Source organism: Sparus aurata, chromosome 11 (genome assembly GCF_900880675.1).
Source record: "Sparus aurata chromosome 11, fSpaAur1.1, whole genome shotgun sequence".
NCBI classification, from domain to species: domain Eukaryota; kingdom Metazoa; phylum Chordata; class Actinopteri; order Spariformes; family Sparidae; genus Sparus; species Sparus aurata.
The window spans coordinates 26,025,646-26,043,464 of record NC_044197.1 but is presented as its reverse complement, the minus strand read 5'-3'; the positions used below and the strand labels follow the sequence as shown (position 1 = coordinate 26,043,464).

At 44.0% G+C, this 17,819-nt stretch overlaps 1 protein-coding gene across 1 annotated transcript in view; it reads left to right on the top strand.

The window, feature by feature from the left end:
* Nucleotides 1-2,710: 2,710 nt before the first annotated feature.
* The window catches only part of ddah1 (dimethylarginine dimethylaminohydrolase 1), an 81,847-nt gene continuing 66,738 nt past the window's right edge, over nt 2,711-17,819 (top strand). Inside the window, exon 1 of the mRNA XM_030432653.1 lies at nt 2,711-3,324. Coding sequence (XP_030288513.1) covers nt 3,031-3,324 — 294 coding nt within the window. The 5' untranslated portion in view covers nt 2,711-3,030. The remainder of the gene's footprint in view (nt 3,325-17,819) is intronic.

The following is a 17,819-nucleotide window of genomic DNA, read 5'->3' as shown; positions in this document are numbered from 1 at the left end:
AATGACTGAATTTTCTATTAGAAATGTTCATTTTTGTGTGTAGTGTTCCTTTAACTACAAGCCCATTTCCCAGAAGGCCTCTTTAAGGCTCCAAGGTCCTTTACGATGTTGCTCTCATTCGCTTTTAGTCGTGAGCTGTAGTGCACGATGATAAGTGCCACTGCATCCTTTCCTCCAGACGATCTTGTATCGTTCCTAACTGTGCCTTCAAAAAAAAATATATATTATTCATCGAGAAACGGCGATTTTATCATTTCATCTCTCGTCGTCTCATCACTTTATTTTCGGTTGTAATTAGATTCATGAATGTGGCAAACCGCTTAGAGCTGAATATGCTCCGTGCACCTGTGTAATCAAGTGTGTCTGCGACGCCCAGGATCTCATCATGAGTCCAATCATAGCAGACAAATAAGAGGTGGCTGCTTTCTCGGTGCCGCCTCGTCCGCAGCTGGAGGATCGCGTCTGCTTTCACTCACTCACTTTTTATTTATTTTTTATAACTGCACAATGTACCAGCCAGGTGTGCTTAAAATATGAGGGCTTTTCCTTCATCTAAAGTAACCCGAATTCCTCGGCTTGGAGCGAGAAGAGAAAGAGAGGGTCTTTTCTTGGGCCACGTCCATCCGTGATGAGGAATGATGGAAAGGAAGAAAAAAGAAGAAGAAGAAATCTGGGTGGGGGCAGGTGTTAGTGTTAGAGGAGGGTGGTAGGTGGTGATCCTGGCTGGAGTGGAAAAAGGAATGTGGGGCTCCTGGAATGTCCTGGAATGTTTAGAGCAGTCGGGGATAATTGAGTGAATTTGGAACAAGAAAAGACAAACCGAGGTCCCGCGGTGGAAGAATGTGCTTCTGGGACGTCTGAAGAAACATTCCATCCATTCAGACAGCTTTACCGGGCCCAGAACCTTCCTGAGATGGCACCATAGGGAATATAACACCCCTCCCGTACACACACACACATACACACACACACACACACACACACATAAGCACACATACACTAACACTGCTCTTCCTTTCACACTCTCCTCTCACTGCAGAGATCCTCCTTGATATATATTCCTTCCCCTCGATGTTTGTGTACATTATTTCCTGAAGGAGAGAAGCAGTTGCACATGTCTCCAAACTCTCAGATTCTAGAACACAGATGTGTTCAGATGGCTTCTCTTTTCTCGCTTTTTATGTCTAAGAGTTGAAATGTATTTAAACAATTACACCAACAAGAGCATGGGAATCATTATTCTGCTGTCTTCATGTCCTTGGCTTCCCGCAGATTCGAGATGTAACAGCATCCTTGTTGTTTGCAGCGAATGTCATCCATTCTTTTTAGGGGAGACGTCTCGCTCCTTTTACTCGGGGAAACATTTGTTTTCCCATTACCAATGTATGAATTACTATCTACTTATTGTTTGGGTGTAAGAGGTGTCTGTCAGTTTTCAGCAGCCCTTTTCAGGCGTAAACTTACTGACGTGGATGCAGGTTGCTTCGTAGCACTATTTCTGCAAAGATCGCATCAAGATATAGCCTAGAATTGTATCTAAAGTGTTATTTATTTCTGCAAATATTGTATGTTAATCTTGTAACCTGAGGAGAAGATGTGGTATGAGTGATTAACATCCATCCAACACAACCCCTAACTCTGATTTCTTATGTTCTTGATATCAGTCATTGTAATGTGGTGCAGATTCCAGCAACTTAAAGCATGCCGACTCTAAAAAGCATCATATAAATCTCATTACGTGCAGCGGTCCAGCAACAGACATCATAATTCTGGGGCTGCAACCTACCAATATTATTGCAATCAATCGACTTATAGTTTGATCTGAATAAAATGACAGAAAGCAGTGAAAGCGATGCTCCTAGGTTCCACTGTGACGCCTTCAAATTGCTTGACCAACAGAGAATTAGTTTAAAGGGACACTGTGTAGGCTTGGAGAAGAAATTCAAACTCTTTTAATGAGGCAATAATACGAATGCAGAAATGTTTATTTTTTTTCAAATAAACAAGCTGTTCTCAGAGGCAAATAAGGTCCCCAGAGCACTGTTTGAAACAGTGAAGGTGGCAGGGTCCGCCACTTAGAAACAACGTTAAAACGGTATGAAATATTGTTCTCCTTTAAAAAGACGCCATTTGTAAGACACGCACCTTCAAAAAGGTCAAAAACTGACGCTGGGATGGCGGCCGACCCGTACCGCAAAACCAGTGCGTCGTCGAGTTTTGTGTGACGAGTTGGGAACGAGACTCAAAAATCAGCTTTTCCCACAGATAGCACCTTTAAAGGTCAGTTTGTTTATTCAGTTTATTCACCGATGCAAACAAAGAGAGTTTGTTCATTTAGTTCTTCCGATTTAAAAATCCCTCCCAAAAACCTACATAATGCACCTTTAAATATCACATGAGATAAAGAAAACAAGTGAGTCAAACCTGAGACACTGGAGGGTGGTTTTTTTGTTTGTGTGTGTTGCATTTGTGCTTGAAATATTGATCTCAGGTCTGATTGATCCTATTAGTAACCACAGGAATATATATATATATAGAGAGAGAGATAAACATGTGGAGAATTTAAACTCCTGTAGATTTCTTCCTCCTCAAAGACACTTTTGAGTTTTGACTCGCTGGCTCTGCGGTGCCGACCCGGTGTGGACCTGACCGAGCCACAGGTTCGGACTGTCACTTGTTGGGCTGCGCGCCTCGCTGACAGGCTGACAGACTCGTCGGCTACACGTGATGGTCGGTGCGCGTCACCGAAGCGCCGTCGCTCGCCTGGAGACTGGAGCAGGGCTGACTGACACTGTGTGCAGCAGGCGACTGTAAATAAAAGAATACAAACCCAACTAACTAACTAACAGGGGACAAATAAGCAAGCCGGACACCGTCGGGTTAACTGATAGCACTCTCTCTCTCATTCATTCGCTGAGTTCTCTCCCAGGGTGTTTTTTCAGTCCTCTCTTTTTCTTTTTTTTCTTTTTCTTTTTTTTGGTTTCCAGATTTGAGCGTGCCAAGTGAAGGGAAGGCAAACAAAAAAAAAACATGGCTGGTTTAATGGCAGGTTTTGGTCATTACACCCACGCCGTCGTCCGGGGAGTCCCGGCGTCCCTGGCCGCGGAGGCGCTCCGGATGACCGACGCGGAGGTGGACCTGTCCAAGGCGCAGAGGGAGCATGAGGCGTACGTCGAGGTCCTGCGGACGAAGCTCGGGCTGGAGGTGGTCGAGCTCCCCGCGGACGAGTCGCTCCCGGACTGCGTGTTCGTGGAGGACGCGGCGGTGGTGTGCGGTGACACGGCGCTCATCACCAGACCCGGGGCGGAGAGCCGGAGGAGAGAGGTAGGAGAGTGACGGCGTATGTTCGATTGGAGAAATCCAAAGTTTGATGTGGAAGCGGAGAGGAAGGCGTCCTCCCCCCTTTCTTTATTTGCCTGTTGTGCTCACTTTAGCATGCAGTCATGTGCAGGTACGCACGCTTTAAAAAAAAAAAAAGGTAAATATGAAGGCGCTGCTCCACGGGACAGCCTGTAGGTGATCACCAGCAGGGATTTGAACGCAAACATGAGATGATGTTCACTGTAAAAAGCAACAGTTTCCACCTGGAAGCCTTTTGTTATTTATAATCAGCTCAGTGTGTGCTGACAGATGAAACCTTCCGCAGAAAATGTGTGCAACTAAAGTTTGTGAATGATTTACTCTGCAGGAGGCCTGCGTCTGGGGATCACACACACACTAGCCACATTGTGCACCAGCCTATACAAAGAGATATGGTGATTAGGCACGAGGCAACGCCCATTTCAGAGACCCACAATGCATTTTAGTAGATGCACAGGAGCGTTTCGCATCAAGGTGACAGTTTGAAAATGAGTTTGGAGTCCATTGGGTGCAGTTCTCTCTGTGACTTGTGGACGATTTTATTGTCAGCGCTCACTTCATAATGTGTGTAGGCTGTCAGTGGTATTCATGGGTTGCGTTCAAAGCATCCTAGAAGGTCTTACTTCATAACCCTAGACAGCAACTGAATGATCAGGAACATGACCTAAAGAATAAAGACATATATTTTGGGAAGCGAGGGGCTTTATGGCTGCTAAAATGTATGAATCAAGCCATCTCTCGGAAACAAAACAACAGCATGAGTGTATTGGGTTGCCTAGTGAGGGGCGCTGCAATGTGGGGTAGCTCTGTGCGTGTGTGTGTGTGTGTGTGTGTGTGAGAGAGAGAGAGAGAGAGAGAATGACAATGAGGGAAACGGTAGGACGGCTTCTGTGAAAGCCCCTGTCATTTCACATCACAGTCACTTTACTTGGCTCACTGGTGCTAATGGTCCCCCAGCCCCACTGGCAGCAGGGTTATTGATTGAAACAGCTCGGAGCGGCTACCTTCAGCCGCCGCGTTTCATTTATGCCGAGCGCTCTGGCAAATGACATTTGTGCATGCACATGTGGCGCACGTCATCCGCACCCTGCCAAAGCCCCTTCTCACATCCAAATTGTTAAATCTTTCATATTTGATACGGGGACAGCAGCGGTTTAGTTTTTCTCGCCCTGTGTTCTGCTCATGGGAGTTGTCGGCTGGGATGGATGGGAAACTGGCACCGTCTGAAGGTGCAAATGCGTGAATAATATGTTTGCAAAAACAGGACTGTTAAAAGCACTGATGGATCCTGGAGAATGCATGGCCATATATTGTCTCAGGCAGAATTACGAATGATTTCATATCAAGAAAAGGAATAAAGGCTTTTGTTCCTCAATTGAGTTCAGTTAGAAGTTTGAAGGGACTGAAAAGAAACGGTAATTTTGCCGTTGATGATGGTCATCTCACTCTGCACCCTGTTCCTGTTACATCTGTGCCCTTTTTGGGGGCTGTAACTGAAGAACAATGTCTGTGACCACCCTCCATCTGTTTCCAATGACAATTGAATGCCACATAATGCGCCATGTTCTTTAAAGCAGAAACGGACAACTTCTCAACTCTCCGTTGTATTGGTGTGGGCGCCACAGCGTTAGCGTCATGGCTACCGCTAGCAGCCTGGCTACTGTCAAAAGTTGGCCATTAACGTTTCTGCAAACCGCGGATGCGTCCAGGTTTACATGTGTAGCAAACGTGGCATGTCACGTTCACATTATGAGCTTATTAGCTGACTTACACATCAGGAGGTGGCGTTATAAACGACCGCAGTTTGAGTCACACCAGTGGATGTTAAAACCCACCTGGGGATGTTTCCAGAGATTTTTGTGGGGGCCAAAACCTCCTTGATTTCACCGGAAGTCGAACCATCTCCATCCGAACAAAACAAGTGCTGATGATGAAACCATGATTTATTTTTCCAGTCAAGTGATTGTATGCTCAACCTAAAACAAAACGTAGCATGGTAACATCAAGAAACGATCAGTTTGAACTTGTCTGTGGAAACGTTCTTAGCAAGTTAGTAGAGCAAAAATGAACCGTCAATCCCAATGTGACCTAGAAACCTCGATCTCGGTGCATTAAAGGCAGGTAAACACCTGTTTAAATACGTTGGCAGGCAGGTTTTGTTACATTCTGATCTAGTGGAATGAATGCTGCTTGATTTGTCTCCAGGGAACAGACTGACACAACCCTGGAGCGCTCTCCATCGAGTGAAGATCCGCCCTTCAATGCTCGTTGTACCTCAATTTCTATCCCTGTCTTTCACTCTGGTTTGTTTTCTGTTGGAGCTGGAGTTCTGTTATCATTACAGTGGTGCTCCTTTTTCCTTGTGATGCAGGAGATACAATATAGCCCTGAGAACACCTCTTAAAGTGTGTTTAAAGTTTCCTTAAAGCTCTGTCCATACTGCTTGTCATTGCTCCCATGGCAACAGATACAGTGCAGCTATCAGTTATGCAGGAGCACATCTCTCACCTGTCATACTGCTTCCCCAGAACACCCTGAGGTTTAACATATCGTAAGCTAATTGTAATGTATGTAATAATGTTGTTGTTAAGTTCAGAAATAGTGCAGACACGTACTGTCTGTGAGCGCTGCCTGATTATTCACCCGCGAGCAGATGGTACTGTAATTATTAGGTACGTCTTCTTTGACTGGAGACGTTCTGGCAAATGGGAAACAGCACATTTTCGTCTTTTATCAGCCCTCTTGAGAGTAAATCGTTTTTGCTCATGGAGGTGGAAGTGAACTGCAATTATGTGATCAATCACTTCCTGTAGTCATGACGAGTGTTTTTCCTGCCTGCGTTCGCTCGGTCAGTTACAATTATACCGTCACGTTTGAAGGCCCTGCCGGTAAGTCTTCCGACACGCCGTGCTGAAATAATCACCATCTCAAATTCACTGGTGATTGAATGATGGGGGTTGATTTTCATCCCATAATTACCTCTGACGTTTTATCAACCTTGCATGTAGATGAGGCTCATCAGACTGCGCCTGCCTTACCGGTTTGGTGTTAGTCAAGAGGAGCAAGCTTTATTTTATCAAGACTCAACAAACATCCTGGACGACTGTAATTGGGCGAGTCTGTTTTCTAACCTGAAAGATTAATGAGTGACTATCAGGGTAATGGCTTTTCTACCTACTGCACAGTTGGCCAGGGCTCTGTCTATTTTCTCTGCCTCGATTCACATATTTTCAGCCCTCTCAGTCTTCCATTAGTTGCTGCCAATTTGCTGCCAGGATGTATGAGGCAGGGTGCAGTTGCAGCTAGAAGAAAAAGCCTTGTCACTGCTCGTCATTTTTGGACGTCGTGCAGTCGTTAATCTATCTCTAACCTTGGACTCTCTTTACTTTTATCATTAACCAGGATAGCTATGTGTGCAGTCAGTTGGACTTCAGACTCCAGGTCCTTTTCGACTGTCAAGGGACGACAAAAGTTCTGAAGTAGTGCTTGAAATCTTTGGATCAGATATTGTGGGTTGCAGGTTTGTGCAGTGCAGCAGGAGAATTGATGTGGGAACCCAGAGGTGGTGCTATCTGAGTTGGGAGGCATCACTTGTTATTGTTTATCACTTTAGACTGTTCTGAATGTGATGGGATTTAGTTTTTGGTCTATTGGCCTCATCCATCAGTTCCGCTCTGAGCTCCCCTTCCTTCTGCTGCTCTAATCGTCTTGTAGAGGAGAGATTAACTGTGTTTCACATAGTGTGATCTTTCTCCCCTCTGCCTCCCCCAGATCAGGACTTTACTTCTTGTGATTGTAGAGTTCATTATTGTTCAGCTCCATGAGTCAATATGGAACGGAGTGCGTTTTTATACATTTCTTGAAGGTTGCAGGAAGCGTATCCATTAGGCTGTGGCTTAAAAGCTTTATTATTAAGGGAAATGCTTGATCTAAATGGGCTGCATGACTATTCAGGCCAGGCTGCAGCATTGTCCTTAAACACTCCAACCAGGAGCCAAAGTTAATTATTCCATAATACCAAACATTAGCTTGATAAGCTGCAATTGTTCACCCGGCTGAATGCAGATTGTCAGATGACCTTTACTTCTTTGCTTATTGCGAGCCCATTTAGGACTCAAAATGAAAAATGGCCCGAAAGTAAAGCTGCTGTTATTATACGCTGTTGTTCCTTTGTGATAAGATGAGACACCAAATTATTCACACAATGGAGAGCTCTTTCCAGAATTGAGATAAAAAGAAATCGTCTCCCAAGGCTGACAGGAACACATTTCTCGGATACTATTAGGAGCTTTTAATGTCTGCTGCGGCACCGCGGGTCATAAATGCATTTTTCACGTTTTTAATTTGACAGCCTGCAGTGTTTTGATGTTGCACACAGCCACTTTGTGCAGTGTGGTCACAGGGCCAAGGGACTCACCCACTGTCAGTAACCAACACGTGTGATCGTGCACATTTAGAGTTTCAGGAATGATTTTAAATGTTAAGCCTTGCTTTGTGTCGGATTCAACTTTCTAAATGTTTTAAACCTTTTGGCCAGGCAGGCTGGTGATGATTGTTAATGGTGTTAACTGATTGGCCGTGGTCCTCGCCACTTCACCGCTGTAGTGTTCACAGCTGTTGCTTGTGCTGTCACGCACCATCCAGTTGGATCTTGCCGTGGTAGTCGATGTTTTCGGAGTAAGGGTTGACTGATGGTTTTTCGCAGAACTGATACCGATTACTAGAATGAAGGAGACTGAAAACAGATATTTGGGGCCGATATTCATTTGCAGTAAAAATGAAGCTCTCTGTGTCATAGTTTCAGACAACCAGGGATGACACAAACCTAAGTGCAATTTACTCAAGTACTGTTCTTATATACAGTTTGAGTATTAACATTCTCCTGCTGCTGCAAACTTCCTCCCCACTACATTTACTTGAATGATTTAGTCACTAGTTACTTTGCAGATTCAGATTACTCAGCGTTTAAAGGCTATTGACTGTGATGTGTTACCATTCTTGTATTGATGTGGGCAGGACATTTTGTGAGAGGATGCTGCATCAGAGCAAATTTTATGTCTCAATGTAGCACATTTTCAAGTGACTTAACTTAAACTTCAATCTAACAGAAAAATAATGATCCAGATAATCGGGGAAAAAAAAAGGAGAATATTGACCCCAATAATCGCTCTAGCCTTATCCCGTAGTTACATGGTGGTCGAACACGCATCTATTACATCACTTGTCCACCGCCAACTGACGTCATTTTGCTTTTCTAATCAATACTAAGTCATACGATGGACGCTGCAACAACAAACTGCTGCATTTGTTTACCGTGTAGCACAAGCCACATTTTGCTTATCACATGCGAAATTAAGGAGAGTTGACCAACTCTCTAGACGTGTTTTTGATGAGCAATAACGCTAATCTCACTGAACACATTGAATTTCCTCTAAATTGGCCTACTTAAAAAAAAAAAAAAGCCAACTCGTGTTTCACCAGTTAAATAATTTGCAATGTGAAGCAGAAGCAGTAGGAAATGTTTGGTTTGCATTAGCAGTCAGTGAGAATCTTTTCTTGTGTAAAGTGTGGGAAATTGAGTATTACCAGTGTTGTCACAAGCTTAGTTGTCGGAGGGAAAAATTCATCACAACAGAAAACTGGCAACCCGAGTCTCAAGTGTGTACCAACAGATATATAGGTATTCAGTGCTTTGTGTTAAGTATTCACTCCGTTTGCTTTGAGGACTCCCACTAGATGATCTGACAGCCACAAAAAAGGGTCTCACCTGGATGTGTTCTGGACGAACATAGTGACCGACTTAAAAACACTTTGTTGGCCTGCTCACAACACTTAAGGTTTTCTAGTCAACCCTCCTTACCTTAATCAGTGGTTGCAGAGTAGAAGATGTTTCCAAGCTTCCCATTCGGTAACCTTGACTGTCAGAATACCTTCTCCATAAATTCAGAAGAGTGAATGAAGCAGCCCGTTAATGCTCTAATTAAAATTGTCCTGGAGTGTTGATGCCTGGCAGGTAGGAAGTGAGTGCAGCGCAGGTCTGACGTGGCAGACTTCACCGTCAATTTTATTGTTACACTTGTTGAAGGCTGTTCTGCAGAGTGTCGTCACCGCTCTCTGTAGATGCTCTGATGCAAGTTTTGAACTGCTGGCACTCCTTGTGCCAATCAAAACCCACATGTTTTTGCTTGCTTACATACTTTATTGATAGTCTCTCAGCAGCAACTCAGGTGCAGGAATTCAGGTGTCTCTACACCTTTTTATATGTGTGAGGGTAAGGGTGGACTCGCAGGTCAACTCAAGGTGTTCCTTTGTTGCAGCTCAGTCTGAACTAGCGTGAAAGTTCTTGGAGTCAGTCGGTGCCTCGGTCATACTGTGTCTTTCATCAGATTGCTGTACTGCTTGCTAACTTTCTGTCTTGAAATTGTTGTTCACAACATAACTGATGAGCAACCGAGGGAAGATCTAGAAGATCTTTCACCAGGAGGAATCCCACACAAGTCTATCCGTCTATCTAAACACAACCACTGAGACTTTTTGCATGTAATTTCTGGCTGCTGCTCCGGTGCTCCTCCGTCCCTCCTTCACAGCTCCCAGCACTACCATCCCTCAGCTCACGTCTGCTCTCATTAGCCGTAGCTCGCTGCAATGTTCCCTGACCCATCCCTGTCCCTGACACGTCTAGACATCGAGCCTGCTTGATATCTTTCAGGTGTCTGCGAGGCATCTGCTTGCGGCAAGTGCTCAGATTGCATCTTTCAACAATCCACACTTGGGTTGAGCGAATACTGGGGTTAATTGAGGATTTGGTACAGATAAGTGTGAGCATTACCCAAGTAAAATTTGTCATTTTCATATTTGTGATGAAGGAAAATCTTCATTTGGTAGCTGCCTGAAGTCTATTCATTCAGATTGTTCAATTACTGCCACTTTGGGACTCAGAGCTGGCCCTATAACAACTTTCAGTTTAGGCACTGTCAATTCTGAGTACAGATAAAGCTAATTTGGTTGGTTGAAAAGATACAAGTAATTGTATTCTTGCTAGGTCTTGGATCGCAAATAATAATCAAATGCCGAAATTGCTGATGATTTAGGGCCTTTTGTTGTCCAAAGAATGTTGGCAAGTGGAAAAGCAGGGCTTCAGTCCTCAAGTGTGAGCACCGTGTTACATAATGGGAACTCATTGTCACTGGTGGGAAGCCGCTGATGGATCATTTTAAATCCTTGTCCCTGTCCCTATCTAGTCATGATAGCGCAGTGATTTTATCGCTCATTGATTAATCTGTTGTAGTAAATATTTGTGCACAAATAATTGTATATTTGAAGGGAAATGTATCAAAAGGTAGACCACAATTCTGCTGTGTCATTTTCTGGGAGCTTTACCATCTTCACCCTCTCTGCACTTGTGAGCTTGTATCTGGAACAGGGAGATGTTGGACACAAGTGGCCAAAAATGGGTTTTCTCCACAGGATATCTGGGCTCACTCACTGTGACAGAGTGAAGAGCTGAGGAATCGCAGTCGTTCTGCTGCTCCTCCAAATTCAGATGGGGCGGTTAAAGTGCCAGTTCACCTAACTCAAACTCTGTGGCTTTTCTGTTGTTGTTGAAAAAGGTCAGTATGTGATCCTTTAGCAGCTACAGCCAAGAAAGCTGCTCTTTGTGCTTGCTTTTGTAAGAGGTTGTTGTTGAGCAGGGGAAAGGGCAATCCCAGTGTCCAACCAAAAGTCGTTCCAAAATTGCACTTCACTGTCTTACCTTCATAAACACAAGCTTCACTGTGGGACTCCACCACCTCTACCACCCAAATTACAATACAATGACATGTTAAAAAAGCTGCTTGATGAAATAACTTATGGAGAGAATAGCTTTTTTTGAAAGAGATTTACCAAGTTGTGATAGTCTTGCTTTGATAGCTGGTCATATCTGTAGTATTGGGGCCGGTGTCATTCGAGTATCTCAGAGTAGAAGTGCATTTACCATGGCAGAAAACACTTGATAAATTCAGATCTAGTTTGTAGCTTCGCTTTTCTCTCTGACAGTGCCAACTCCATCTGACTTCATCTCAATAGGTATTATTTTCAGCCCCATTACCCAGTGGACTGATGACATTTTCACACTCAACAACAAGGTGAAAAACGGCGGAAATGAGAGCGAGCCAGATTCTCCTACATCAATGTTTCATATCTTTAAACTTTAAAACTTGAGAAAGTTATAAAAATATTGGACCAGACCAATTCCCCAGGTGAGACGTATGAGGGCTTAGATATGCTTAAACAAGAAATGTGTGTCGCTGTTGAGAACTGCAGCATTTTAAAATTTTTGCACCATTGTTTTTGCCGTGTTGTTGGTCAAGATTAGACTCAACTCTCAGTCCAGCAGCCCTGACAAGAAGTGATTTGCCAAACTCTGATGCACTGCTTCATATAATTCAAGCTGTCTCCCAGTAGCCGCAGTTGGGTGACTTTTTTAATCATTTTCATATCCTGAACCTCAGGTGTGCTGGCAGTTTCTACATTGTAGAGTGAAGGCAAACTTAATTTCCTAAAAAGAAAATCCATTTTTAATCCTCCCACTTTTTTTTTACTTTTACATTTCACTTTCCTGCCACACTTTCACTGAAGCAAAAAAAAGACCCGAGTTGAAAACAAGTGATCAGAGCGGCGACGTGTGATTTTACATTTTAATCATCTGAATGGATAATGAAATGAAGTGATCATCATAACTGCCACCTTTACTGGTACCGCTCAGACACTGTGATGGCTTGAAGTGTAGCCATTACCTCTCCTGGAAGCGCCAGCTAATGCTTACTGTATCTTCATAATGTAAGCAGTTACTGTAAGTTAAGCTTACTGAGCCTGGAAAATAATAGTCACTAAAAGGTGCTAAAATGTGTCATAACAAGTGTAAAAGGCCTAGGTGTCAATTCAAGTCTGGAGTCCAGATGGAAAATCCTGCTCCACAGACACAGTATTTAGGTCATGTTTTTATAGACGTAATATTTAGGTTCGAACCTCGCAGTTTATGTCCGTGAGGGCCCCTCTCTGGTCATGCCTCACGTAGCTGCCCCCAAACTAACACCAGACGGCACAGGAGCCTTGTTTTGACTAGACGGCCTGCAGATGCAGATTCCTCGCCGTCCTCCCCGCTCTTATATGACTTCCACAACGGAACCGACCTGGTTTCCTTCAGGGAGGCTTGACATCCGCCTGCGAACGTGGGGAGGAGGGTGAGACACCTGGAACCCGCCAAGTAGCATGTGGGATGGGGTCAACGTGCCTTCCCCAACTGTCTGTCACATTCCTACCACATTTAACCTGCCCTTCCTCTCACTGTTTGTCTGTCTGACTCCTTGTCTGGCATGTTCATTGGTAACATGGCAGTGCTGCTGCCTCTCCCATCCTCCGTCTGATTCAATCTTTCACCAATCATAGGGTCTCCTAAGGTTAACCTGATTACATTTACATTTAAAACCTGAAAGTCAGGATCACTGTTCCCGTGAATCGACCGCTCAACAATACAGATGGCCAGTAAAACAATTTAGAATCTCTCTGACTGATCCATAAAGGTTAGCCTGCTTTCAGTACAGGAAACATAACTTATATCTCCAGTAATATGATAATAGCAGCAGTAAATTCCTTTGCTGCTAGTTATCTTTTGTTGGCAAGAAAATGTACTTGTATTGAAAACACATTGAGAGCAGCAGTGAAGTAGGTCTTAACCTAGCGTTTCATACTTTGAGTTGGAACTCTGTTACTTCTTCAACCAGACTAAATGTAAGGGTTACAATGGGAATAATCAAACTATGGAAGTAGTTCTTGTGTAGAGGTTTGTTGTGAATATTTACACCTGCAACTGCTTGGTGAAACTGTAGCGTAGCTTACTGAGCTAATAGCCAATGTTAGCATGTGCTCAACTCTGAAACACACACACATTTTTTTAATTTTTCAATGTAAAAAATGGTAAGTTGTGCAATTAAAGGTTAGCACTTAAGTTGTCTCTTATATTGTATTAGGTAATGCTCCTGAGTTCTTGTTTTTGGCAGTAGGTCATAGCATCTGATGCTAACACTTTAGTGCAGTGGATTGGGTTTGACTGGACGGTGTGACAGATGTGTTCAAGCTTCTAATTTACACTAGAATATTCACTAGACATTTCATTTGAATCCTGTTACCTGCTAAATTGCTTTTTTGAAACAAGCTATTTTTTTTTTCACATTCATGAATTTCTAAATAGCAGGTGCGACTCATTTTCGGTCTGTTTTTTTTTCTTGTTTTCGCATCATTACAAAGTGTCCTGTGTGGGTTGGTCAACACGTGCCGGGACTTTGCTTCTCATGTGTACCAGGAAGTGTTGTGTAAAGGCTGTGAGTAGACCAGACAGCTCTTCCCCCCTGCCCTGCCGTCACCTTGGACCCTGCCCCCTTTCTGGCCACGGGCTCACCCACCGCAAACCCGCCAACCCAGCAGCCTGTGAGACAGCTGCGGCACACTTGTGAACAGGAACTCCTCTCAGCCTTGCTGATGACCGGGTCACGCTCAGCCGTCACCGTGGGTGTGTGAATGTCTGGTTTGGTATGTGAGACCGAGCAGTGGAAGACACAGGAAGTGGGCCCGGCGCGGTGGTGCTGAGAAAAGTCACGCTGTCAGGTCAGAGAGGGCGCCACATAAGCTGAGACAAAACCCCTTTTTTTCGCCTGGAGGTTCGAGGTTAGAAGTTAATTTCTAATAAAATGTTATGTTTTTCTTCTATTCCTCCCTTCAGTCCAGCTTTTGTCTGCTGTCTGAATCAGATCCTCTTTAGTGAAAATACGAAGTTAAGTAGCCTGACACAGGAGATTTTGGGGAGACCTCGCTCCCAGTGACACATCTCAATTAAATGATACGCAAGACGAAATCCTTAAACATAACATGGCTTAAAATTATCCGAGGGTGTTTGTATTGTGTTCAAAGTTAGGGCACCCCTGCCCTTGCGTCGTGGAGCCGGTTGTTTATGTAAGGTTTAACCCCTGATTGGAAGTGATAGCATTCAGTCCCGAGCAGAAGCGAGAGCTTTATATCTCAGGACTTGTTATGTCATCAAGTCTGGAAGGCCGCTCCGGCAACCTTTGACTCCAGTGTTCATAAGAACAGAAGGATTTGGCCATATTTATTTAGTTAAAACAGCACTGTCCGATGTTGTTTAAAGGCAGATTATACAACAATCACCTCTAATACTCTAGACTCTAGTGGATTCAGTAGCGTTTGATTTATTTACTTAGCAGTGGACCTCACATTAAACAAATAGTTCATTGGTAATACCATGATTGCTTCTGCCACATTTTATTGCACTCTAAAAACACAGCAGCAAGCACTCAAGACTAATTGAGATGAATCTGTGCACACTCTTATAATCTTACTGTCTCTACTTCCTGTCTCTAATCTTTCTCTGTTACTCTTACTCTCACCCCCTCCCTTTTGTCCTCACTTTTAAAAAACAACTCCCAGTGAGACGCAAACTGTCAACATCAACCTCATTGATTGCTGGAGGCTCAGAGACAAAAAAGGATCTCTTACAATCTGCAGGCTACAGTCTGTCTTTCCCGATCAGTCTGGCGATTTTGGTTACATGCATTTATCTCTGCCGCCACCAAACAACAACCGACTCAACAGCCTCTCTACCAACGACTTTATCTGCTGTCCTCGTCAGCAGTAAGTTTCATGAAGTCACCCAGAAAACAAAACCTTACATTTAGGATTTGTTCACCCGCGATTCTGTTGTCATAATAGCAGGTGAGCCTAGTGTGGAGGAAGCTTGTTAATTATGTAGTAAATTTGAACAACACAACGGCATAAGTAGGCCTCCATTCAACAGGGGAGGTCGCATCACAATCAGTGGGTTTACAGGAGAGCCAGAGAGCGGTGCGATCGTGGATGGTTTCATTCTCTCAGACTCTCAGTTCCTTTGAAACAAATACAATTATGAAATGCTAAAATCACCAGACATACTTGGGTGGACGTTAGTATACCTGGGCAGACTGCCCAAGTAAAATATCTGTGGGGGAAACACTGTTTGTGCTAAAATGAAATATACCTGTGTATGAGGAAGTGAAGCACCTAGCAGTAATTTGTTGTTCATGTAGTGCTGCTATAATTATTTTGAAATCAATTGACAATCAAACAGTTTTTGTTTACTGCACCACACTCTGGGGTTGAGTGCTCAAACCCCCAGTTGATCAATGATGGGAAATAATCATTATTTGCAGCAGTACCTGAGTTAAACAAAAAAATACAGACATGATTGGCTGATGGATGACAATGTGTTAATGAATTGGTGTATCTGTTAAAGTAGCCTGGGCACGTCACTGAAAAGTTAAATGTGTCGTGTGGCCGCCTGTCAAAACAGTCCTCATATCCTACTTGTAATTATCACCAGGAGGTTGACGTGATCGCGCTTCCCCCGGTTGACATTTTAGCCGAAAGCATCAAAGGAACCCGACCTCAGACTACTGACTTACATCGTCTACTTTCCGATGAGCTCATGCTAGTTGAAATAATTAAATTCTGCACACGATCCCGACATGTAGTGACGGCGGGGCTCAGTGCGGCGTTGAAAGCACGCGGTTGAAACTGTTTAGGGTTTCGCTGCGGTGTGTCTGTGTGGAGCGGAGCCGTGCTTCTGGTGACCTGGAGCTACATCGAGAGTGAAGTAAGCCATGAAATATTGAACAAGACCAATTTTATTGTCAGCGTAAAAAGCAAGGGAAATAAGTCAGAGCTGAAGTTTAGAATTAGGGATTTCAAACTCAAGTTATTTGTCACACATTTCCCCTTGTGAAATTCCTCCAAGTGCTACTGTAACTTCGGGCCCTCCATGTCAGTTGGTCTGCCTCAGAGACACAGAGCAAATTATAAACCACTCACCACTCCGCCTCGCATCACTCAGAGGGGCTGGGTTTTGTATTTGCATGTCAAGAGTAAGCCGGCGTGAACCAGACCCCTGACGCACACGACACACCGCCACGATGCCCACATCCGCTTCAACACGGACCTTAAAATAAACTGCCCCCTGCACGCCCTTATACTCATTCGCAGCACTATTCTCTGTTCAAACTATGGAAAACAAAAAGGAGACATGCCAACAGAGCTAACCCATTGTGGCATGCATATGAACGTGCACCTAAATCCACACATAGAAGAACCTCTCACCTGCAGACCTGCGTTTCACTCATCTATCTTCTCCTCTCAGATACGGACGGCATGCACACACTCAATCATGTCAATCTCATGTATCGTTGTTGGATGGCGTCCTGGGAGGACAAGCTAAAGCAAGGCCCGCTCATATTTTGTACGCCTAGGTAGCGGCGTCGGGTGAAAACGCGAAGCCTTCAGATCGCTGCCCTGTTTTCACATCTGCTCAGAACACACAGCCAATGTTGTTTCAGAATTATCTTTCTGATGGGAACGTGAAGCGATTTGTCTGTGCAGCACGCTCCAGTATGCGCTTTATTCCCGCCATCTCATCTCTCTCGTTGTCTCCCTGTTTCTTGCCAGAAACAATTTACCGGTTTTCTTTTTCTCCTTCCCCCTACAAACCTGTTGCGGTGATGCAGATTTATGGAGCGTTAACCTGAAGCTGAGGAGGAATGCATCGGCCTGTTTTCTGTTAACATATTCACTAATCACAAACCGATGATAATTCATCATCAGTACTAAGTCTTTGATGCATGTTTCACGTGTCTTCTCTTAATTTTTGGCCCAGCCATCAGAGCGTGGAGGGAATATTCCTGTCACTGTATGAACTTCTTCTGCACTCGGCCTACTCATAGGTCTTCGATCAAAGCGATAAATCTCTGACGCGGTTGGTGCTTCAGATCCGCCCTCTTTGAATTTACATTTTTCACTGTTCGATCATTCAGTCTGACTAATGCCGTTTGTACGGGGGCACTCTCAAATTGAATTTAACAGTGAGTAAATGTTGGCTGCAGTAAAGAGACAATGTTAGCTGCTGAACAATATGCGGTCACGTTGGTCCCATGTGTTTCAATTCCATGTTTGTGAGCAGGATGCCGCCGCGCTGCCTCTGCTGTACGCAACTGTGAGTCTCATTCCCTCAGGGGAAATTACTGTCAGACTCCTGAATTGGTGAGCAATTTGATGTAAGCAGGATTAACAGAGGCCGAGTTAATGATCCAGTGATTTAGAGGATTCAGGATTTATAATGTCCCCTCTCTAAAGAGGTGCTCATAGTGCTGGTGTGAGGAATATTCTGTTAATGTATTTTCTTTAATCCTTAAAACGAATAAGACATAAGCTGATATCAATATTCTGATACTGAAGCTATTTAAGTTTTAAATTGCATTACAACTGTTTCTGATAGTCTGTCCCCTTTAAATTGTTCTGGATTACTTGGGTTTAAACATGTCTTTGAGAGTGTGTATAGATATGAAGCCCATTACACCCCATTAGTTCAATTGAAATAGTCT